The sequence below is a fragment of the Gavialis gangeticus genome, unplaced genomic scaffold (genome assembly GCF_001723915.1).
Source record: "Gavialis gangeticus isolate Ggan-Ray unplaced genomic scaffold, GavGan_comp1, whole genome shotgun sequence".
In the NCBI taxonomy this organism is placed as follows: Eukaryota; Metazoa; Chordata; order Crocodylia; family Gavialidae; genus Gavialis; species Gavialis gangeticus.
This window is the reverse complement of record NW_017729025.1, coordinates 17,491,438-17,516,317: the sequence shown is the minus strand read 5'-3', so window position 1 is coordinate 17,516,317 and position 24,880 is coordinate 17,491,438. Positions and strand designations below refer to the sequence as shown.

The window sequence follows — 24,880 nt, the reverse complement described above, 5'->3', positions numbered from 1 at the left end:
GCTTTGTTTTGATTCTGTGTAGTGAGCAAACATGGTTTGTGGGGTGTAGAAGACCATGGATAACTCTTCCCACTGTAGTATCATTCTGTTTTAAGTTAATGTTTAGTAATTATCATATAAGCATATTCTCAAAAAGAAACTTTGTTAAATGGACTAATTGTTGTTCTCACAATCACAAAAGGGGTAAGAGAGAGAGAACCATAGCATTACATTTTTAAGTTTTCAAAACATTGACTGATTTAACTTGCTGGGGACCAATCTTTTTGGCAGGCAAGGCACAATTTAATCCCACGCCCTCCCTGGGCACATCTACACGTGCAATTAATGCAGAGCAATAAAATCCGGCACTTATTGCGTTAGAGTTTATGGCTCTGGGTACATTGTTTGAACGTGTGCCCAGGACCACAGCATGTTGAGTTGGGTTGGAGCAGACCTGGCTAGCAAGGGGGACTGCTCCAACCCAGCTCAATGTGCTGTAAAAGGGCTGGCTTGGACATGAGGATGCTCCAGCGCAAAGCTAGCTGGTAGGCAGCTCCCGCATTGAAGCACACTTGTGCCCCAGCCAGCCTCGATAGCGTCTACACATGCAGTGCTGTGAAGTAAAAACTCTGCAGTAGGGTAGTACTTGTATTTATAGGTACTACCCTGCTGAGGTTATTAGTTTACTCCAACCTAATAGTCTTGCACATGTAGATGCAGAGATGTTTACTGCGGAGCTAATTAGTCCACTCTACAGTAGGAGTCTCATGTAGATGCACCCCGAATGCCACTCTGATCCCCTTCACCTGCCCAACCAGCCTCTCTGCATTATGCTCCCTGTCCAATCTGCTGCTTTGGTTTTCTGCTCCCTGCCCTATCACAGCTCTTGTCCCATCCATGGTTTGCTGCATGTCACACAGAGTCTGCTCATGCCATTTGTGGTACACATGCAGTAGATTGGCTGCCCCTGATTTAATTGATTCTTTTGTTTGCACTAGTTATTGCTTTATGAAGACCTCTGATACCAAATACAGACTTATCTACTGTGGCAGCAGTAACCATGTCAACACCTGCTAACAATTAAACTCAACTCTTATTAAAAAAGGGGTAGCACTTCCCCAAAGCATCCTGAATCGGTTCCAACCCTATTGTTTAAGGAGTCTACACTGCAACCAGTGAGATGACTGTAGCGTCTAAAGATGCAGCAGCACACCATCAGTGTAGGCTAGCTGCCCAAGTTAGAACTTAGATTGGGCTTGTTTAGCCAGCACAGTTGTTCACCTTGCTAGTAGTACCTAAGCTTGTCTTAAAGCCATCTCAAGTACATCTGCACTTGCTGCAACCATACCTCTGACTGCAGTGCAGACATAGCCTTGGTTGTGTTGCAGACTGATGACACAGCCGTACTGTAAATGGAACATGTGAGAGATGAGTTGGGATTACAGTGATGACTATTGTGGATAAAGTAGGATTTTACACTATACACCTGAAGATTTCTGTCACGTGTTACATTCTGTACCAAATCACGTTAACAGAATGTTACCAGTACTCGTATGTCAGATGTCAGCATTAAGGTTGCCAGAATAACCTTAACTGACCCTTTTTGCAGGTACATTACAATTCACTCCTACACCAGTTCATGTTTTTTCTCAAATAACATAGTAACTCGCACAAGCTCTTCTGTTATTTTAGAAGTAGGGCTACATAAATGTATTTTTCATTTCAGCTGCTGAACTTTGAAAAAAAAAAAAAGTATTTTTGGTTCAGATTGAATCAATTATTTCTTTCCTTGCTGCTCCAAAGAAAGTAAAAAAAAAAAAAAAAGACAACAAGAAAAATTTGGTTTCATTAACACAAATCTCAACATTTGACCAAAAAAAAAAAAGTTTCCAAGCACTAGAAGGAAAAGTAAAAGAAATAAAGGGCTAGATTCACAGAGGAGGAAGTGGTAATGATGTCTGCCTTTTACCCAATACCTCAGGAGTTAGACTGTTCATCCAGGATATGCAGGATGTGGGCTATACCAGTTCAGCTTCCTTATCTGGTCAGGAGGATTTGGATCCATATCTATCACCTTACATGAATTTGACCTAACAGCTAGGCTCTGCAATATTCCTGGTCGGGGTTCTCAATCTCTCTGGCTGTCACTGCTCCACTTTTATTAAGTGCACATTCAGTGGACTAGGAACTGGAACCCCAGATTTGGTGTTAAGGCATTCTCCCGGGAGACGCAGGTTCAAATCCTCTCAGAGGAGAAATTAAACTAGAGTCTCCCACATTCTGGGTCATTGCCTAACCTGTGAGCTTTTGGGTCATACTGAAATGTTACATGACGCTAGCTCCAAATTCTCTCTCTCCTAGATGAAATCATTCAGCAAATTTGAGTCCAACTCATGATTTTGTCACAAAATAGTATTTTTCAGCAAATTCACTGAAGAAATTTCACCCAGCTCTCTTTAGAAGCAAATACGCATGGCTAGAAAGAAAAGCTGTACAGCCTTGTCTGAGGAAAACAGAAGTATTTCATGTTATTTTTCATCCAGCTCTTTCACAGGGTTGGAGACAGTGCATGGGTCTCCCAATCAGTTGTCTGGGGATTTGGAAGCAGAAGTAATTGTGGTAACCACCCCTGAGCTACTGCTGAACCCCTCACCCAAGAAAGGAGAAATGGAAGGTACCCATTGTGTTGCCAACTCTGTTTTATTGTATACTTCTTATATCACTCACTCCCAGATTCATGGGAATGCGTTACAATCTCCACTTTCATTTTCATTCAGCAAGTAAGTTTCTAGTGCCATGATTGCTGCATACAACTTCAAAACATTAAGCAAATGCATCCTAAAGGCTCTGAAACCAGAGGATAAGAGGAGTCAAAATATTTTGAAAGTGTGTTTTTTAAGCTAATATCATGAGGGGGGTTGGAGTTGCACTCGTGATTTTCAGGGGTTGGGTTTGGTAAAACTGTTATTGCAGTGTTCAGTGAAGTAACGCTGAAGGTACTCTGTCACACAGATGAGGAAGGCAGGGTAGATTTGCATCTTATAGACTAACCAAAGTATCTGTCTAGTCTCTACTTATTGCAAAAGCTTTCATGAGCTGAAGCTCACTTCATTAGTTCAGCGTATAAAGAAGTGAGTTTCACAAAAGCTTTTCTTATATATCTGCTTTGGTTAGGCTATAAAGTACAAATCTACCCTGCCTTTCACTTGACTTTAAACTAACATGGCTAACTACCTCTCTCTGCACAAAGATGAAGAGACAGGCAAGGGACTACAAATATCTGTGCCCTGGGGAAGTCTGGGACTGTCCCTCACAAAATTGTCCTTGCCCAAGGTATTCTGTTGTTATTCAACATTTATTCAGGTACAATTCCCACCGATGTCAATAAGAATTTAGCTTAATTAAACCTGAGTACAGGACTTGGCCTTAGAGACCAAAACTTTTTTGAGCAGCTCTGAGGTAGGCTCCCCGCCACAGGAAATGCTAGAAGCGGCATTGTGTCTGTGGTTGTACCTACAGGAAGATTTACTTTTGCTGTAGTTTGTTAAAAGAAATAGCAAAAGATTAGGCTTCTGGTTTTGCCCTTAATGGTCAAAATGAATCAACATTAAAATAAGGCGACAAGAAATCAATCATAGTATAAAGCAAACTAGCTTTTATAGAAGCGTTTACCAACTTTAGGTGTTAAACTTAAGGCACTGAGGTACTGATTTTAGAAGGTGCTTGCACTGACTTCCAGTAAAGTTGAGGTTACAAAGTGCTTTTGCTATGGAGAGCCCTTGTAACTAGGAAGCCCGTGCTGGGCACACCAGATCAAAGAACAATAAAAAAACACTGGTCTTACATAATCAAGGATTGATTTCTCATCCTATAATTCTGTGACGTTTCCCTCAGATATGCTGATTTAAAACTATTTTATATACTTACAGCTCCCGGTATTACTAAAGAACACGCGTGGTAAAAAAACAAACAAACATTGCTGCTGGGAGCACTCTTATTGAAAGTAGGATGCACAATATTATTTCCCCAGTAGTTCAAAAAAATGTTACAAGACATTTGTAGACAAAATCTAACACGAGGAAAGATTCCTCTAATATTTCGTCTCCAAAGCTGGCACCAGTCACCTAATCTTATGAAAAGCAACAAGGGCTATTTGTTTCAGTGCCCAAAATTTTAAGTCATACTGAATCCATTTCTGAATCATACACTCTTTCTCTGTTACAATTTACAAGTTTTTCTTATTTTGGGGGGGAAGAAAAGCTCACAATTAATGCCATAGTAATGACTGTAGACAAGAGCTGTAAAAGACATTTAATTTACAGTTTCTGTTTTCAAAATTTTCTTCAAAACTCCCCTTAAGACTATGATTGCTCAAGTATACCATGTCAAAAAATTACTTTTTCCTTTGACTTTTTATAAAAAGAAATAAATTTTAAGCCACTAAATACAACTTTTAAAAAGCTGAATCTCATCTTCCTAATTTTTAAAAATTAACTATCAAAAACATACTTTAAAAATTCAAAGTAGGCACATGGTTCACCCAGCGTGGCCACATATCTGATGAATTTAAGAACAGATTAGAATTATGGAGGTCAGAAGTACTTTGCTTCTTAATTCTAGATAGATACTTTTGTCTTGTAAAGAATCTAGAATTGTCACTGAGATCCAGGCATCTTGTAACATTAATAGATGTTAATATTATTTCCTCAGCTTTCTCAAAGTATTTATGCTTTGTGCCCGTTGTTACTCCCCCAGAGCTGAAAGGAATTTCTCCATATCGCAAGCTGTGTTTGTCTGTGGGTTTAAGGTGACTGTTGTCTGTCATATTTCAAGAGATCAGAAAAGGACTCCAGACCATCTGAAAGGTGAGTTGAATATAGGAAGCTTTCCAGTTCTTATGCAGGGGGTAGATGATGTGCATTTCTCTCCTCTTTATGTGGAAAGTCATATTGGCTTTTTCAGCTACCAAAATAGTGGGTGTGTAGGGCCTGCATAGAAAGGGCAGTATCACCCTCAGCAGTAAGTAAGGTACTGCAGAAATTTTAGCATCTGCAGGCACATTTACATGTGTGCTTTACTGCACAGGAGACTAATTTACTATGCAGTTAAGGGTAACTGTAACATGAGCAGCAATTGGGTCAGTGTAGACTAATTTACAGCACTGTTTGATAATCCCATCAGACACAGGTACTATTCAACAGCACGGTAAATTACTGTGCTTAAATGCACGTGTAGAGAGTAACGTTGGGATTAGTTTACTTTGGCTCAAATTGTGCCAGAGTTTATTCAGTCACATTAACTGCACATGTAGATGCTCTGCGCGTTCAGTTAGAGCCCTTCAGACAGTTCAGTTTTTTTTTAGTACAGTATTTTTTCAGCTTCCCTTGAAAAGTAAGAAAAACATGTTGATTGCATTTTCTGATTACTTTACTAACTGAACATATTGGATGCATCTACATGTGCCATTAATGTGATATGACAAACTCTGGCGCAGTTTGTGCTAGAATCAGCTGCTTCTAGGTGCAGTGTCTGCACAATGCACCCAGGGCCGCAGCAGTATGAGCTAGGGTGGAGCAGCCCTGGGCTGGCAGCAGGCTCGGTGGGGGTGCAGCCACAGGCTCTGGGTGGCAGCTTCAGGCAACAGAGGGGATGGCTGGGGCATGAGTGTGCCAAAACTGCAGAGCCGTGTGGCTGACACTCCAAGCCTGCTGCTAACCCAAGGCTGCTCTGCCCTGACTTAAACTGCTGCGGTCCTGGACACTGTCCACACGTGTTTCCGCGCAGTAATGACTCTGTTGTAAGCTAGTGTTGGGGACAGTACTATCTTACAGTGGATTTAATTTACCTCATCTTAAGACTGGTGCATGTGTAGACAGTGATGTTTTACTGCAGAGCTAATTAGTCAACTGCAGCAAAGTGCACATGTAGATGAATCCACTAAGTAGAAAAGCCTACTGCTAGTACTAAAAGGGTGAAGTCTATGTGATATTCTGACTCCATCCAAATCTATGATCAACAGTAGCATTCTCCCACAGCCCTGTAATCCATGCATCTTGTTACATATAGCTATGACTGACCCGTGGTTAATTAGGTCTTAAAAGTAACAACTTAGCTGTAAGCAAACTTCAAAAACATTTTAAAAAAATGGGAAATGGCCTGCATGGTCCTCAAAATAAAACTTCACTTATTACATGGAAAAGTTCATTCCAGATTGTTACAAACCCCCTGCTTAGTTTTCAATAAATCCTGAAAGCTGAGAGCACAGAGATGGTTGCCAGTAAAACGTTTTTCGGAGTTGCAGCCCACATCACCACCAGGATGAAGAAAGCATCAGAAAGAACAGCAGGAGACACCTGTGCAGGAATAACAACGCCTTCAAAAATGCAAGGATAGGAGGCTTAGCATCCAGACTGTGCTCACATCTCTTTGGATAAGAGGTTTATTTGTAAAATATTTTTAAACTTGGTAATCTTACATATAGATAGCATCTTTCACCTAAGGATCCACAACAGCTTTACTTGTATGCATCCAAATATATGCTCAAAACATGCATGAAACTCCACTTAGCAGCAAAAGAAAGTACAGAGTAACTATGTTGAGGGGACTAAAATACAGATGCGATAGAGGAGAGTTCTAAATCAAGATTGTCTGATTCTTCTTTGTTCTCTCAAGTAGCATTTATAGGACCTTGTAGGGATTTTAAGTGTTTCAGTAACTCTAATTCTCTGGTTTTTGCTATGTTTTCAATTAGTTGATACTTTTAAACACTACACTAAGGTAGGGGATGGGGGATAAAGCTGAAACAGTGTTTTTGTACTTAGTGTGCCCATATCATTATCTTTTCTGTGGAGCACTCCAGTTCCCATACAGAGCTTTATTTGGTGGTCTGCACACCACAGGCAACCCCCCCTTAGTGCTCTTAATTGGTTCCTGAAAAAACAAGCATTAAGTGGAACCAAAAGTATACGATGACCCAAGATGGCAACCGCAATTGTTTTTAATGACCTAAGCATTAATGGCAACTGCAAGCGTTACAACAAAACTCACTGAGCGCTAAGTGAAATCAGGTGTAAATTTAAAACAAGCGTTATAGCAAAGAAGCGCTAAGCAAAACAGCATTAAGCGGGGATTATCTGTATTGCTTCTCTCCCTTGTACATACCTACCCTCTTTTTTCACTGGAACTACTTTAATCTTCGTTCTTCTCTCCTGCCACCCTGATCAGCCACGCTAGGCCTTTCCTTCAGGTTTCCCATGCCATTTCTTTACCTACATTTATATGCCACAACAATAATATTTCTTTCTACTTCCTCCACAGCCATTTTAGTCCTCCCTGTTTGTTTTTTTTATTGGATTGATTTATTCCTAGGATTCCAATCCCTTTCCCCCCACCCACCAAAGTATACACCATAGGGCATTCCTAAAATATCTTTTTCTATTATGGGCCATCCATGCTAGGTACCCATCAGGTTTACACTCTCAGCAAACACAGGTTTTAAACAAGCAGAGGCTATGACATTTTAAGCAAGGCTCCTGAGTCAGTGTAGAAGGGCCTTAAGTTTTTCTTTTAACCCTCCCTTGTACTCTTAGCTGTCAGGAATCCTCTGTTTTCTTGACCATGTGAAATCCTTAATCTAAATCTTGCTGTTCCACTGCAATCCTCCGAGCACAAAAGTCTGGCTTATACTTAGCACACAATCTGCAATGAGAGTTTGTGCCACAGTGAGTTAATAATTCAGGCCAACAGCTCTCCTAGCCAAGTTGAGTCATGCTCACCCTCTGGTCCCTCAGGAATCTCTGGGACATTTTATCCTTTCCTCCATGCTCTCCCTTTGTATGCCACCTTTGGGATTTTTCCTCTCCACTTCCCACTACCATGCTCTAATTCTGTCTCCATTTCTGTGCTGTTCCAGCCCTTGCCTGGCATGTCCCCATAGCATTCCAAATCTCTCAGCTCACCCTGGGCTACAATACTCGTCTTTCAACTCCCTCTGTACACTCCATTTCCTTTTCAGTTCCCTCGGCTGCTTTCTGATCTCAGTTTGTATTGATATAGTGAGCACTGACCTAAACATCAGGGAGTTTGTATGTAAACTAAATGCTTCATAAGAATTCAGCTGTTACAATTCTTCACTGATCAGCAGTTATTTTCCACATTATTTTAAATTTTGTTTTTGATGAACAAGACATATAGTTCTTTCAGCCACCTCCTTACATTTGATTGCCTACACAAAGAGATCATTTAAACCAGCCACCCTGGACTATTGTGTATTAAGCTTTGACTCAGTTCACCTTTAGAAAGGAGGCATGAAATAACAGAAACATGAGTACACAGCAATGTTAGCGGTGCTCTTCAGCCCCGCTGCCATTTAGGACCCAGATGACTTCAGTGGTGTAAGAGGAACGCAGGACTGAGTTGACACTGTGAAATGCTAAAGCCCTAACTTGCAATGGGATCTGCGTGCTCCAATTGCAGGTCCAGGGCTGAAGTATGATTGGGCACAATATGAGTTTTTCCTTCAGTTGCTCTGGTGTGAAAAAAAATACACATGGTAAATTTGTTTACCAGCCTAAAAAGTTATGAAGTTCTCTTAAAGCTGAATATCCAAAAAGAAATTCAGTATGTCTGAAAACACTCATTTCACTTAAATAGCTCTCACATAATGTTTAGGTTATATGCTGAACTTTATCTATTTATTCATATTCCCTGACATTAAAACAGCCCTGAAAGTTACACTCTGGGTAAAGCACTGGGCAGGGATTTGAAAGGCTTGGACCGCACTAGAGTCAGAGAGTATTTCGTAGTAAGACAATTCTGAAAGCGAGTAAAGAACATCTTTGTAATTATTAAGGAAATTCAGCAGTCCTTGTAGCAGAATTCAGCATTCAGATACCTCTGCTGTGAGCAAGTTATAAATATCTAGGGAGAAAAACTGAAGGAAAGTAGCAACACTGGAGTGGAAATGCCCATTTCAATTCTGCTAGAACTTCATGCCTGGGAATGGCTGTTCATATGGAAATTCCTTGGGTCTATCTACACAGTATTAAATTTCTCTCCCTTTGCTCCCCCAACCTGACTGGTTCGAATTCTGACAGAGGTTCAGAGAACCACCAGCACTGCGCTTACAGCTGAGTCACAGAACAAAGTTTTTCCTGGCATCAAATTTCTTTTTTTTAAAGTTAATTTTGAGATTAGGGATGATTATGCCACCTCCATGTTAATCGCTACTTGATCTAAAATGTCACATGAAGAAACAACACGTAGAAATATTAAAGCACTCATCTTATTGACATGGAACTGAGAACTGTTTAATAGAAGTCAGTGAAGGGATAACATTGTGCTTTTAATCTACAGTTTAAAAATAATGATTTGTATCATATCTACTTAGTAAAACAATAAAATTAAAAACAGAAACTATTAGGAAACAGTGAAAATGTAATAATTAAACACTTGATGTTTTTAAAAGCTATATAACTGAATGACCCTAAACAAAGACACCTATGATTAAAAGGGTCTTTAAAAAGAGATGTGTTTTCAACAACTCGTTCAGTTTTGACTAATATATTGTATGCCTCACTTTGGTGTTTTCTCTGCTGTCAATTTAATGCTATACAGTATATTTACACTTATGTTCTTTTCAAATGCTTGGCATTATAGTGAGATCTCATATCTTTTCTCAAATTAAATTTGGCTCCACACACTCCACATGTATACAGATGAACATCCATGTGCTGCTCCAGTTGTTCATTATTTGGGAATATCTGAAAGCAGACCTGGCATATAGTCTCTCCAGCTGATAAATGAGATATCATATGCCGTACATGGTCATGTTTTCTGAAGTTTCCTTGATCACAAATGGAACAGACATACCTGGCCATGCCTTTGTGCATATCATTGTGGAGCCGCAACTGGCGTTCTCTTAAAAACTGCTTTCCACATGTCTGACAAACAAACTGTTTTTCCTTGGTATGAACAGTATAGTGTTCCCGCAAGTGACAACGCTGATAAAATCCTTTCCCACAGAGATTACAGAAATGTTTTCGTCTGTGATCTCTTTCATTCTCTTCCATAATGGCATTCTTAAACAGATCTTGGTCCAGGCAGTTTGACATATGTTCAACCACTAGATTTTCAGTTTCAAAACGCTGACCACAATTAGGACATCGGAAAGGACAGGCAGAATGCTTATATAACTGCTTTTTGGGAAGACTGTTCATTTGGAAATGACTGTCCCTGAAGTCCTCCAACATCTCTGCAAACATCATGTCCCTGATTTCGGACTGTTCCTCAGGGTTCTCTTCTAAATCCATTTTTTCCTCAGAGTTTCTTATCCCGTTCATGGTCAGATCCTGAGGCTCTCCACATGTCTGCGCATGATCCTGCAACTGTTTACCTTTGACCAGTATTTGACCACATTTGCCACAAGCACAGATATTTTCTATGTGCTTCGACAAGTAATGAGAGGACAGGTCTTCCTCTGTAATTGTAAGCCCACACAGTTCACAGGGGCCATTCTCTGTATCTTCCTGTACTGGGGAGATCTTCCTGCTAAGGTGCCTTGCACTCTTTAAATACTTTCTTTCCTCCTCATTCATTAATAACCGGGGTTTTAAAGTTTTTCGAGCTCTTCTCTTTTCACTGACCTCTTCCTCATAGTATCTGTAAAGTGGCTCTTCCGGTTCATCATCTAGTTCATCATTGTCAGTAGATTCGTTACAGTCTTTATCTGTCACTTTAATAACATTAAACTCTTTCATTTCATCCACAGGGCTGTCCTCTGGTTCCATCTTGATCATAATTCGCTTCCTCTCTGCAGCTCTGCTTCCCTCTTCACCTGACGTCTCAGATGCAACTGTGCTGCTTTTTCTGCTTGTAACATTTGACACTGGAGACAAAGACCCATCGGCTGCTTGGCTCAGATCCCCTTTGCACTTGTCTATTTGTGCAGATAGGTTTTTGGAAGTACAGTCTTTTTCGCTGAAGTCCATTTTTTCAATGCCATAGTACTTGGCGTTTTGGTATGGGTGCCTGTTCGTGCACGTCAACACATGCTCATCCAGTAACTTTTCACAGCTAAAACTAAACCCACAGCTGTCACAGGTGAAGCTTCTTCCAAAGCGTCGTGAATGTGACACACGCTCTTTTGTGCTGGAGAATTTGGACACAGTGCTTTTTTTGCACGCATCAAACAGTTGTTCAGGGAAACTGTTGAGCTGCAAAGCTTCTTCATCAGGCTCTTTGTGATGTGATGTGTTTACTGTTGAACTTGGCGGCTCTGTGCACCACCTGTTTGCTTCGCTACCATTTCTAGCAAGGGTGTCTTCATACATTCGTACGCCAAATATCATTTTGCTATTTTGGGTGCTAGAAGCAGAAGATGAACATTTTAAACTAGAGGAGTCTGTGTCTTGTATATCTTCTAAACATTCAGGGACATTGTATAGCTGTAAATAGTTCATCGCCACTTTAAATTGCTCAAAATTGGCAGGGGCAGTCAAAATTTTTCCTAAATACATGAACTGCAGAATAAGATCAAAACATTCAGCACTAATCTTCATGTTGCTGAGATTCAGCTGGGCTGTAGTGTGTTGCTGGTTCATAAAAAACATCCTAAAATATGAGCTACAGGCAGCCAAGACTGCTTTATGTGCTTGAAAATAAATATCATCGATAGCAATGCAGCAGTCACAGAGAAAACCCCACTCTCTTTGGTTGTTTAGCTGCTGAAGAACATAGTTGCTGTGGCTGGTTCTTGCCATCTTGTCCTTCAGTTACAGTCCTGTGTAAAGAAAGAAATACTTGGTTATATGATCAGCACAGAATGCAAGCTCACAGTAAAAGAGGCCAGTTTCAAGAATTACAGCCTTGGTCCAAACATTTTTTACAACCTAATTGAAAAGGTCTACCTAATGCTAAAAGCCTCTTGAAGAAAACAGGAATAATGGAAGTATCTGCTATTTATACCTCCCTTACAACTAGACCCATAGTACCAGTAGATGGATAAACTTTACCAATGCAACTGTATCGATCTCAATAATACTGGTGTCAAAACACAAGTCAATTACAAAAACCCATAGCTGAAATTTTTAGAAACAATTCATGACTGACGCACAGCTTTAAACACTTTAAAGAGGCCTGATTTTCAGAAAGGCTGGGCATCCGATTTCAAAAAATCAGATCTTTTAGAGAGTCTCAAACTGGACACCTGCCACGGGATAAGCTGGCTCTTAAAGGAGCCTGGCTCCAGTCTCACCTGTGACTAATCTCTTGCATCATCAAGAGGTCATGCGACTAGGAACCAAACCTGCTGGGAAATACAAGGAGAGCTTGAATTCACGGAGCTTGCTCAGAAAAAGAGCAAGTTGGTGCTAAACCTCCAGAATGTCTAGAAGTGAGACCAGATAAATAAAAAAAAGTATTTGGGTGGAAGAATTGTGAAGTTCTACAAGCCCAAAGATTGGGCTACAGGGGAAAAGCAGCCCCAATAAAGGGCTAAAAAACTTTTTAAGCCTTGAATTTATGGATGCCCAAGCTTGTGATAAAACAAAAGACTTAAGCGGACCTGGGAAAGAGAGCTGGAAGCTTTATTTTATGACAACAAGCTATAGCCAGAAGGGAGGCAGTACTATGAAAGTGGCAGGGGTGATGGTGCTGCTACACCTGAAACTAGTCATTTCTGCAAACCTTGACACCATATCTCACTTATCTGTGGAGGCTGCAGATGAGAAATGTGGGGAAAAGTGAAGGGAGGACAAAATTTCCCAATGGAAGAAGAAAATATAAACTAGGCATGAGATTCTATAGCTTCTGAAATGTTATTGCAAATAGTGGAAGTACATGGAAGGTATACAGAGAAGGGCTACCAAAATGATCAGCAGTTGCCATACCAAGAGAAATAAAAAAGGCTAGGACTCTTCAATATGGAACAGAGAAGGCTGAGGGGGTGATGTGATAGAGATCTATAAAATCATGAAGGGTGTGGACCAAATGAACAGGGAACTGTTATTCACCAAGTCCCAGAATACTAGAACTAGAGGACACCAACTGAAATTAGGAGACAGGTTTAAAACTAACAAGAGAAAGTACTTTTTTATGCAGTTTCCCAGGAAGTGGTAGACTAGGCAGATAGCATTACCAGGTTAAAAAAGGGACTAGACCAGGGGTTGGCAACATTTGGCCCGCTGAGCTGCTGGCTCCAGTCTACAGAGCTGAAGGGCTTTGTTTGTGCCCATACTGCCATGGCTTCTGTAAGCCCTCACTCCTACTTTCTGACTCCATGTGGGCTCAGGTAGGGGACTGTGCCCAGGCGGGGGAACTGCATTTGCATTGCTGCTGCTTCTCTCCACTTCCCCTTGCCTGTCCCACCCCACCTACCAGCTGCAGTGTAGGGACAGCTGAAAGCTGCAGAGACCTGGTGTAACTCCCCAGGGACTTGACGCTGCATCAGTGCTGCAGCCAGGGGGCAGAAAGAAGTGGCAGTGGTGCATGTAAAGCTGGAAGCTGCTCAGCTCCAAAATAGCTCCTCTGCCTGCACCTGCACTGAAGACCTGTCAGAGCTGTGAAGCTCCTGGCAGCATCTACACTACAGCTGGGAGGTGGGGAGGAATGGAGACAAGCTGTGGCAGCAAGAACATAGTTTGCAGCTTCTCTGCCCTGATGCAGCCCCTCACTGGCTGGAGGCTGGGCCTGAATGCAGCCTGTTCATGCATGTTAACCCATGCTCATCCAGTAACTTTTTACAGCTTTCATAAATGGGGGGACACAGGGCAGGGAAGGGCAGGAGCCTGGGAGAAGTGGTGGCAGCAGTGCGGGTGCAGCTCCCAGTTGTCTGCCTTGGTGCAGGGAAAGCCAGTCACTGACATGGCACCAAAGCCACCTGGGCCTGCGTCGCATCACAGTTGCATTGGTCTGGCCCATGGCTTATTAAAAATTTCCAACCACTGAGCTAAACAGATTCATAGAATCACAGACGAGTAGGGCTGGAAGGGACCTCCAGAGATCTAGTCCAGGGGTGCTCAACCTCCAGTCCACAGGCCAAATGCAACGCGGAGAGCCGTGGCATCTGGTCTGCTGCAGGGCTCCCCATGGGACAGGACATTTGGTCGCAAGGGAACAGTTGTAGGTAATACTGCCACCCTCCCCTGCTACCAGATTCCCGAGCACCGTGAGGCCCGACTGGGGCAGGCCACACTCCCCGTCCCTTCCCCAACACCCTGGTCTATATATACAATGGGTCTGACCCAGTGTGGCAAAAAAAAAGCACAGTTTACAAACAATTTATAATACTAACACTGCATTAGAAGGTACCTGTGAAATGCCCAGGCTGATTTGTGACTGGGATATTTTCCCCCTCACTCTTTCTGTTGTCATCCTTTCCATATACAGTACTTCCCTTTCTTTCCTTTACCCATTTTCTTCCTTCTAACATGGATGGAGGTCAATATATGGGCAGGCCAAACAACACTTTTTTTTCCCCCCCCACACAGGTTGCCTCAGTGATGATGATGCCTGCATTATATAGTGGGCACAGGAATAACTATTATTCTCCCTTTCCTTGAGCTGTCAGAGGGCTGGAAGCACCATGGAAACAGTATGCCCAGTCCCTAGAGAAAAAGCAAATATCTCTGACTGCCCAAATATATCCACTGCTGTCAACGAAACAGCAGTATTTATGGCTCACTAACAGAAATGAGGCTTTGGCTGGAAGTTGGTTGTCTGCAAGAAGGGCCTGTGAGCTTTGGTTGGGCTGAAGAAAGAGAGTCCTCTGAGCCTATGAAGGAAAAGGAAGACTTCCCTCTCCAAACAAAGAGCTCTTTATGACATGAATCCCCTCTCAGAGTTGTGAGGTGAGGTGACACCAACCACAGAACTACTTTTCCATTGCATGTAACAAGACAAAGCGTTCTCACAGTCGCTAGTACGCTGCCACTTTAGGAACAGCAGAGTCAATTCTTTAATTTCCCCAAAGGAGTCCATTACTTTCTTGGATGGCGACATCATTCTAAATGACAACAGAAAGATTTCTAAGTATCTGAATAACTTTGGATGGTTTTGAAAACAAAAGAACTCTAGAATTAAAAAGTTGCCATAAAATACATTTCACAGGTCTCTGTTAATGAGGCACTTGACCTAACTGCTCAGGCCTGTGTGATAGCATGCTGACTTACTATTTAACCCCTAAGAATAGCTACTGAATGTTAGCTAATAATTTCAGTTCAATCAACACAGTCTGCATTTAAAAAAAAAGCAAAAACAGTGGGAAGATAAGTCCAAAACCAATATTGACCTCTTACGTGTGATAAGGCATGAGGACTGCTATGAACTATCAGTTAGAAATTTCTGTCCATTTAGAACTAAATCATCATAACTGGAATTCTTTTTATCTTTGCAAAATGGCAAATTTAAACATTTCAGAAAAAAATGTTCCCAAGCTTACTTTTCTGGGGGCATTTTGTTAAGTTTACCAACTGAAAAGCACGTCTGTAACAGGATCACCCCATGACAAATAGATGATAGTGCATTTCTTGCCTGTAGAAATCTGTGAAAATATCCCTGTTCATTTCAACAGGCACTGGAGTATGGTGGGAAAAATGCACTTTAAGTTTCTTGCCTCTTTGGAAGCTGTGGGAAGCTGTTTCTTTTGAAAGGGAAATGTTGGGAAATATGATAGTCAACTTGCACAATTTTCCAGCACTTGAGGAAGACAGGCTAGCATCTCTCCTGAAACCTCCAGAATGAACTGTGCCAGCTGTGTATGGCATGAACATCAGTAAAATACTAAGACATTTTGGTCCTTTCTGCTATTGTACTTGAATTGTTTAAATATCAAGACACAGGAAACGCTCACATTTACTTCTTCTGGGCAAATTACTACTGACACCTGCTTTACTAAATTCAAGCCCATTTCTTAAAACACACCTTTTCCTCCAGGCTCAAAATTAACCTACCATTTTGACTGGATATTCAAAAACAACACTGCCTGAATATTGGGTGTTCAGGGCAAGTATAGTTGTCAACACTTCCTCTGATAAGGTCCTATTTTCAGCTGCTTATATTTTCACAAACTTTAACCATTTGAGCTGAAACTGTCCCATGCAGACTGTCTGCTGCAGGGTGAATATTTCCAGAAAATTTCAGCCAAAATGTTTTAACTATTTCCAAGAACAAGGCTAAGGAAGAAAACACTGTTTTGTTGACATTGGAAAAAACCCTTCCCTTTTCTCTTCAAGCTGCAGTCCCCCTACACTTCCGACACTGACTTTAAATGTAGCAAGCAGGTGGCATTTGTGGCAGGGTGTGCCCCTTTATCATGAAAACGCTGCCCAAATTTGGTCATTATGGATCTCTGAAAAATCCTTTGGCACATGCTCAGTAGAGATATCTTAAATATTTAACCACCAGAATCTCAGATGATACTCTCACTGAGCATGTTCCATCCTTCTAGGATTTCTATGCAAGCAGGCTGTACCTATGCCATCTACAGGCACACTTCATCTGCTCACAGCCCTGACGTGTACCAGCTCCTCATGGCAACTGGGAGGGCTCCAGCCGGAGCTGCAGGGTCCCACTAGGAACTCCCCTCCAACAGACACACTGGGCTTAGTACCGTCACTCAACTCAAGGAGCTTGCATCTCCTCTACGTCCAGCATTTAAGCTCCAGTAACTGAACGATTATGACATTCACCCAGGAAGCAAGACACTGGGGTCCTAGGTCCCCCCTCGCCCAGAATGGCTTTGAACCTGCATCACTGACTGCCCAACAGCACTCAAACCACCTCGCCACAGGTTAGGCCGGGGCGGGAAATTTTTTTGGCGGGCAGGCGCTTAATGAGTTTTGATAAGGCATCAAGGGCTGCCTGGGTAGCCCTGCCCCTTGACAGGAGCCCCGCCCCCTAGTTGCCATCTTGGCACTGGAAGTCCCACCTCCTAGCCCTTGATCTTTGCCACTAGAAGTCTCTCCTGTTGCCCAGGAAGTCCTTTTGGGAGGGGGGTTGCTTATATATTTTGTATGGAGGGGTGTACACGTGGGCATGAGAGGTGTGTGGGGTGTGTGTGGGTGTGGTTGTGGTGTGGGGCATGTGGGGGTAGGGTGGGGTGTATGTGTGTGGAGTGTATATGTGGATGTGTGTGGAGGTGTGGGATATGTGGTTGGGGTGTGGGTGTGTGTGGGACTTGGATGTGCGTGTGCTGGGATGTGTGTGTGGGGAGGTGTAGGTGTATGGGTGTGGGGTGTGGGTGTGTGTAGGGGCTGTGTGAGTGGTTGAGGTATGGGGTGGAGGGCAGTATGGTGCAGGGAGCTGAGCCTGGCATCACTGGCTCTCTTGGTTTCTGTCCCACACCTGCCCAGTGGGGTGCAGTGCATCCAGCACTGGCTTCTGCTGCTTCTCTCTCCTGTGCCTGCCTGGCAGGGCTGCATCAACTGCACCCTGGCTCCTACTGCTGCTCCCCACCTCCTGTCCTGTTCCTGCCCGGTGGGACTTTGTGAGCAGCCAAATTCCTTCACAGCCCCCCCCCCCGCAACTACATCCACATGCTCCCCTGCCCAGCACAAGCAGAACCAGAGTGAGCTGCAGGCAGAGCCCAACCCGCTCCCCTCAATGCCACAGCTTCCCCTCCCTACCTGCTGCCAGGATTGCTGCAGCAGGGACACGAAGAGTTGCTGGAGGCTGGGGGAGTCCAGCAGTTCCCTGGGAAGCAGCAGCAGCCCTGCTCAGAAGCTGTGCCTGCTGGCAGGGCTGGTGCCCTCCAGCAGGAGAGGTTGGGAGTGCAACATGTTCTGCCCCTGGCAGGACTCGGCCCCATGCAGAGTGCAGCAGGAACAGCCACCGCTTGGGCCGGATACAATTAATTGGTGGCTGCCTGCCTGCAGGCTGGATCCAATCAGCTGGTGGGCTGGATTTGGCCCGCAGGGTGTATTCTGCCCACCCCTCCATTAGGCAGTACACCCAGGCCCCTCTCCAGCATGCCTGTTGAAGCTGGCACAGTACAGGAGATATTGGGCTAGGAGGAAAACAACTAACTATAGGGAGGGAGCGTGGCTCAGAGATAGATGCTGGCCTAGAAAGACGCAGACCCTGGGTCCTAGCCAGCACCCTTGGTCCCAGTGGGTCAAAACCTCCCCCACAGCACTGCTCTCTATCCAGTGACTTAAATGCAAGGTGCAGTGGCTCAGCATCAAAAGGAGCACAGGAGAGGGAAGGAGATTGTGCCTGGCACTAAGCTGGGAAGTCAGAGACAGGTATGCACATACCGCACCAATGCACAGCCTAGCCTGTGCATCCACTTCATAGTCTACACAGGGAAAGCTGAATCCCTATCTGTGCATAAGTAATGAAAATACCACTGACATGGCTATTAAACTGCCATTTAGATGCATAAAGGGCAGGAGAATTCTCTTCTTACTGCACCTGCTTTGAAGATGAATCAGGGCGTTGTAACGAAGGAGGACTGCTGTCTGTAGAGTCCCTGCTCCAGTTCTTGCAAGGCTCGAAAATATACAGTTACTGAGGAAGGGGAGAGCTGAAAAGTAAGGATGGTCTGAAGGTTAAGACAGCCAAACGCTGCCCTAAGGAACTGGTTCAACTCTGCCTCTGCCACAGAGCTCCTATGTGATTCTGGGCAAATCACTCCAACAGCCTTTCAGAGGTGGCTGCTAACCGAGTGCTCTGCATTTTCTAGATGCCCAACTTGATACTTCAGGGCAGCGTTCCCTCTAAGCTGCGCGGCCGCACAGGTGCGCCTGGCAGTGTGGCATGAGCGTGCCTGCGTGTCCGCACAGCTTAGAGAGAATGCTGCTTCAGGGAAGCAAGGACCTCAGGATATGTACCAAAAAGCTGGCTACTTTTTATCCAAATATGTGTCCCCACTATGGTAATGGAGACAATACCATCCTCTTGATAAACAGTTTTTTTCACATGACCTGAATAAAGCAAGTGCTCAGATACTACAGGCATTAGTGCCAGAGAGTCCATGAAGAAATCAATAACTGTCTTCAGTACAGGGGTTGAGCTGCATGCAGAAAACAAGCACAGGGCCTCGCACTGAACAACAGAGATAAAACACTGAACAAGGCGGAGGTGTTTTGGGAGAATGTGGCATGGTCATGTAAACACAGCCTGCAGTAATGCAGCTATACAAGGGAGCTGTGAATTAAGGTTGACAGTCAGTCTTAATTCTGGCAGTTCCTGGATTTTAACCACATAGCCGTAATGTTTTAAACAGTTTTTGCATGCCATATAAATACAAACTATATGGAGTTATTGCACGTCATAATACCACTGGGGCATTGGGGCAATACTGATACCATTTGCAAAATCAAGAACACTGCCCAAACTCAGTAAATTAGTTCCTATTTATGACACAGGAAGAAGATAATTCTTTGGATTTGTGCATTTCTGTAGAACGTGAGGCTAAAGTACCACCATCACCACAAGCACTTTACTATTTTTATGTTGACAATAAAAGAAAAGGGAAAAATTGACAACACACAGTCCTCGCATACTCCTGTTACCCTCCTGCTAACCGTTCTTTATTTTTACTCTGCCTGTCTTTTATTTAAATTCATCTTTCCTTTTATATTGAATTCCTTTTACTATGTTACATTGCAACATAACAGATACAGGATAATAGGGTCTAAAAAAAGTTGCACAGACAGATCAGATAGCTGCCTCCCTTAGACAAAAGCCTCCTAACTGAGCAGAGTAGGTAAGTAGTTTAACTGTATAATTTGACATGCTATACGTTTTAATGTTTAGAAATGTTTTAACCAATGAGACAATTCCTACAACTTTTTTCTAAGTAAGGAGACCTAGGAAAAATTTCCATTTTAAATTGTCTGGCTTCAAAGACAAGTACCACAGATTTCAGAATTTAGGATCTTTCCTAAAATTAGAAGGTGGTTTTCAAAACCCAACATTTCCACTGCTGAGCAGGCAAAAACCAAGAGGTTACACACAACTGCCAGCTGCTTTTCTGCAGAAACCAAGATCTGACTGAACAAAATAAAATAAATGAAATCTTTGAACTTAGTGCTAAAGGAAAGTGAGACTTCCCCTCAAAAATATGTCTGTAAATTATCCTAACGAGAGAGTCAGACAGTGACAAAACAAATTGGCCTGAAGAATCCTGTCCCCTCTGAACAGGGACATTAGGTTTTTGGGCCAGTTCCAATAAAGGACACTTAAAAGTTAGGTGCCTGGGCCCCTGTTAGATACCTTGGCTCCCTACACACTGCTCAGGGGGCCTAGCAGGGCTCACACTGTGATCCCAAACAGCCAACAGGCTGGGAAAAGTGTGCCTAGAGCTCGCCAAGAGAGAAGCGGCGAGAGCCAGGCACTCTTACTGCTCAGGTCTCTTGTTCCAGACTCCAGGGAGGTACCTCCGCACACTCTGGTGCCATAGCCCCAAACCCTCTCCTAACAGTAGGTAGGCCTTTTGTTTCAAAATGCTGAGTGGGACTTGCTTTTAAAACGAAGCAGAGAAGGCAGAGCTGCCCTTTATGTAGGAACCCAGGGGTTAGAGGTCTCATCTCATCACCTCCTCAGGGACTGGTAAAATACACAGATACTCATGAGAAGGAAGTCCAGGAACCTTGTTTCCCCTGCTGCCACCGGGCTGCACAGCCGAGCTCACTCTCGTACTCTTTCTGGCTCACTGACTGTTGCATTCTTTTCAGCTCTGCTTTGACAGGAAGGGTGGAGAGTGCCCCCACCCACACCAGCCTATGGCCCAGTAATCAAGGCACTAGCCTGGAGTGAGCTATACTGGTTTGAATCCCCTTTCGCAGGGGCAGGAATGTAGCCCAGGTTTCTCCCCACCTGGAGAATGCTCTAACTTTGCACTCAGAAGCTTGTCTTAACTTTATACCAAGCATGCAACTCGTCCAATAGAAAATATCGTCCACAAAAATCCTAACCACCATGTGGCAGCACATGACTCCTCTGCCTGGGGTGTTACAGTGTGGCAGCTGCAACTGCATTTTGTGTGAAGTCTGATTCTGTTGGTGCGTGTTACCTACAAAAGCAAGCCCTTCAGTCACAGAAATCCCTACTGTCAAGGAGTCTAATCATATTCATAAAACAAGCAAGGAGCCGATCCTCCATCAGGACAGGGGCAGTTGTAGACATTTCTAAGCGCAATTTTAGGCCCCTGTGGAATTTTCTGGTTTAAAACTGTAGTTTTCAACCTGTGGTCCACAGACCCCCTGGGAGCCCGCAGACTATGTCTACAGAGTTCGCAAAAGATGACTATTATCTATCAAAAGTATGTGAATACCCACACTTACAATTTGGACGGGTGCGCACTTCTATTTTAAATTTCCATAAGGGTCCACACCCCCGTTTGAAATTTTTTAGGGGTCCGCACATGAAACAAAGATTGAAAACCACTGGTCTAAAAGTTAGGTACTAACCCAGTTCAGGCACCCTGGTTAGAGCTGAGCAGAATCGTCAGGATCCCCGTTGTGGAAGCCAGCACCAACATGCTGCCCAATTGCTTCTTTGGATCTGGCCCCATCATCCTTCAGAGGAAGGATTACTTTGATGTGGAGGCTACTGAACTTAAGGCATCTGGAGAATGTAAGCTACCTGTGGGTTAGCAAGTAGAAGAGTTGAGCAAGGGGTGGCAGCAGCTCCTTGCATGCTGTGCAAGGGCCGAGTAGTAGAAAACTCAGCAGCCGCTACGTCAGCTATTCTAGCAACGGTGGAACTGAGGTTCACACTGCAGCTCAATGGCTTTATCACCGTTTGGGATGTTTGGATGAATCCTGTTCCTCGCCACTGTGAGACCTAACACTGTACTCTCATGATTTGTATCTATACCAAGTAATACTTTCACCTGGAGGCCACAAGAGACTTTAAGTGTAAACTTGTTTTCTGAAATATTATTTCTTGCCAGCAAGATCTGTACTATCAGTTCTGTAAAAACAGGCTAGGAATAGCCTTTAGGCAGCAACAGGTTTTCAGTTGCCAAGCGAGCTAGACCTGAACCCATGAAAGGTGAGACTCAGTCTCCAGATTGCCAATTTTCTGAGCCACTGAATCCCACCAGTGGGCGCGTCTACATGAGATGCTACCGACAAGCTACAGAAACGAAGCATCGGCGGGCACAAACCACGAGGCCAATGCTACACTGCTGTAGCGATGAACTACCTTGCTATAGTGCATCACTATGGCAATACAGCTGCTAAAAATGACCGCGTGCCACTAGGACAGCGCAGTAATGCCTGTTACTGCACCATCATGTAGTACTTCCTAAAGCAAGAACTAAATGACGGCACAGTAACAACTGTGCCGTGGGGAGCATGTGTAGATGTGTCCACTATTAAGGTTTTTCTGCTGATTCAGCACCTATTTCCACAAATATGAGGAACAGAAGCTGAAATCTAACAGCGCATACTCTGAGCTGATGACCGCACGTTAAAGCTATACATGTTAGGCAGTCACAATATAAGCACAATGCAGGAAGGAAAAGAAGAAAAGTGTACATACAGCCTGACTGAACGAGTTAAGGATGTAAGAGTTGAGCTAACATCTTGAAATCTTATTATGATTGATTTCAGAAGGATCAGGCTCATAGGGAGCAAAACCATAAGGGACAGTTAACATAGTGGTAAATTAACTCTTCAACCACAATGAATCATTGTGGAGACTCCTCATTACTGTGAACTGATACTTTTACAATTATATACAAATATTCTGTATTAAGCGATGCAAGTATGATGTAACAAAATACTATAAAAACATTTGCATCAAATTTCTGCCCAGAAATTTTAAAAAATAAAGAAATCTTGATAGTCAAGAGTTTTGCAATATGCTGAATACTGCACATTCAGCATAATGTCATAACATCTTAAATTGTTCTTAATGACATTCCTGAGGTCTTCAAATCAACACTGGATGCCTTCCTCAAAGTTACACTTTAGCTAAGGACAGGTTATACTTTGCTTAAAACCCAAGCATACGAGGCTCAGTACTGGTGCAAATAGGTGAAGTTTAATGGCCTGTAACAGGTCAGATTAAATGATCTAACAATTTCTTCTGGTCTTAAACTCTTTGAAACCTACTAGTAGTACATTTTTTCTGTTAAATGCATCAAAAACCTAGGTAAAGTATGTGTTGCTGGACAAAATGATGGACACAGCTAACACTAGAGGGTGCACAGGACATAAAATGCGTAAAAATTATTAGAAATGAAAAACTGCAGAGCAATTCATCACACGGGTATAAATGAATTATTTATCAGCTGCTGCTGTGCCCACATACTGTTTGAACACAAAACCACATCTACTTACTTAGCTACAGTGAACCCCTTTTTAAAAATGGACTTAACCAATGGGATTTGCAGAACTCCATTATTACACTACTACTCAGAAAGGGATTTAAATATTTGCCAGAAGATAATGGTGAAACCCTTGTGGGCTGTAGTTTTAGAGTGTAATCCTAGCCCCAGGCACAATGGAAGATGGACCCTGGATGTCTCGCAAAGTGGACAAACAATAGCCAGGGGGAAAACTGGAGAGAAGCTCAACATCAGAAGCCAAGAGACAAGACAGCACCTTTATCTGGGTACATTCAAGACCCCAGTTCTGGGGATCTGTGCTACAGTCTGGACGTAAACTAAGGTCATTAAGGCCTTTGCCTGTACTAGATTCCCAGCATTTCTCTAATATCAAATCTAGTATGCATACAGCATCAGCTGTACCTAGCTGTATCAGCTGTATCTAGCTTCTGCCATCCAGACTCAGATGACACGGTGACTAAAACCCTCCAGACCAGCACTCCCACCAGAGCTGGTCCAGCAGCAGCAATGGGAAAGATTCAAAAAGAAATGTTTTTTTGCAGGTACAACTTGAGCATGTGATTTTAGCCTGTTCAGTTACTGAATTGCAAGAGCATCTTCCCCTCCACACACTCCCAGATCCTCCCAACTCCCGGAGAGAAGGACCTCTGACAACCTACCTGCTCCCACCCTCTAGCTGCTGCAAGTCACAACTCCACTAGCTGGATTGCCCCATATACTGACCCCCACCTGACATCCTCCATTCACGCACAGAGCTTCTCAGCATCTCTGCTCTCGGAGGTCTCCCAAACGGCCACAAAACGAACCTGCTGAGATTGTTTCCTATTACTTTCCAAAGAGGTTTTGCAGCCAGTCTGGACCTTTCTAGAGAGTCCTGTTGATGCAGTATGCTGTTATTTAGGTTAACTCTGAGCACTGAGACACTGCATCGAGCAGTCGGCATCTTCCCATCATCGGTCCATGGACTTTTCAAGCCCTATCACGGAAAACCCTGACTGAGCCCCTCTTATCACAGGGATTGGCTGCAAGTAGCAGAGAGCGAGGAACGCAGCACGGCTTCAATCGACAGAATGCCTTGGATGATCGAACACAGCGAGTGCTGCACTTCCCCGTCCTACTGTCACTAACTGGGAAACGTGCAATACCCCAAGCTCACGCACATGGTAGCCTTATGGTTTTTAAATAGCATCCAATGCCTGCTTCCCGTCCAGCAGTGCCTTCACATCACTTGGAGCAGATGGGCACCACACACCAGTTGGGGAATACATTTGTATCAGAGAAACAGAGATAAAAACTACTCTTAAACAAAAAGAAAAACCATAGACCACAGTCTTCACCCCCACTTCCTCAAGGCCTCGACTCTCAGCCACCACCTCCCTGCTGGGGAAAGAATGAAGACTCCCCTGTAGAAAGTGGCTGCAGGCACACGGAGGGCTTACGCAGCTGCTGCTTCCTCCCACGCTGCCTCCGGAGAAGCCCTGCGGTCTGCCAGAGCAGAGAGCGAAGCCTGAGCCCGCTGGGCATGGGGTGGAGCCGTCCCTTCGAGCCCCAGCGCTCTGGGCCTGGGGCGCCTGAGCTCGAATGACTGCCATAAAGACGAGG

The 24,880-nt window shown here is 43.6% G+C and overlaps 1 protein-coding gene across 7 annotated transcripts in view; it reads right to left on the bottom strand.

The window, feature by feature from the left end:
* The window catches only part of ZBTB1 (zinc finger and BTB domain containing 1), a 28,877-nt gene extending 4,379 nt beyond the window's left edge, over window positions 1-24,498 (bottom strand). For 2 of the 7 annotated variants that reach the window (XR_002097601.1, XM_019518459.1), the window contains exons 1-3: window positions 12,233-12,905; window positions 9,850-11,758; window positions 1,328-1,385 (exon numbers count right to left, since the gene is read on the bottom strand). Coding sequence is in view for 6 of the 7 variants with exons in the window: in XM_019518459.1 (XP_019374004.1) it covers window positions 1,328-1,385; window positions 9,850-11,738 (1,947 nt within the window). In the remaining variant the exon portion in view is untranslated. Of the gene's footprint in view, window positions 1-1,327; window positions 1,386-9,265; window positions 11,759-12,232; window positions 12,906-14,286; window positions 15,331-24,084 lie in introns of those variants that run through there. The other 5 variants (XM_019518460.1, XM_019518461.1, XM_019518458.1 and 2 more) reach the window with 5 other exon arrangements.
* Between the last annotated feature and the right edge of the window lie 382 nt (window positions 24,499-24,880).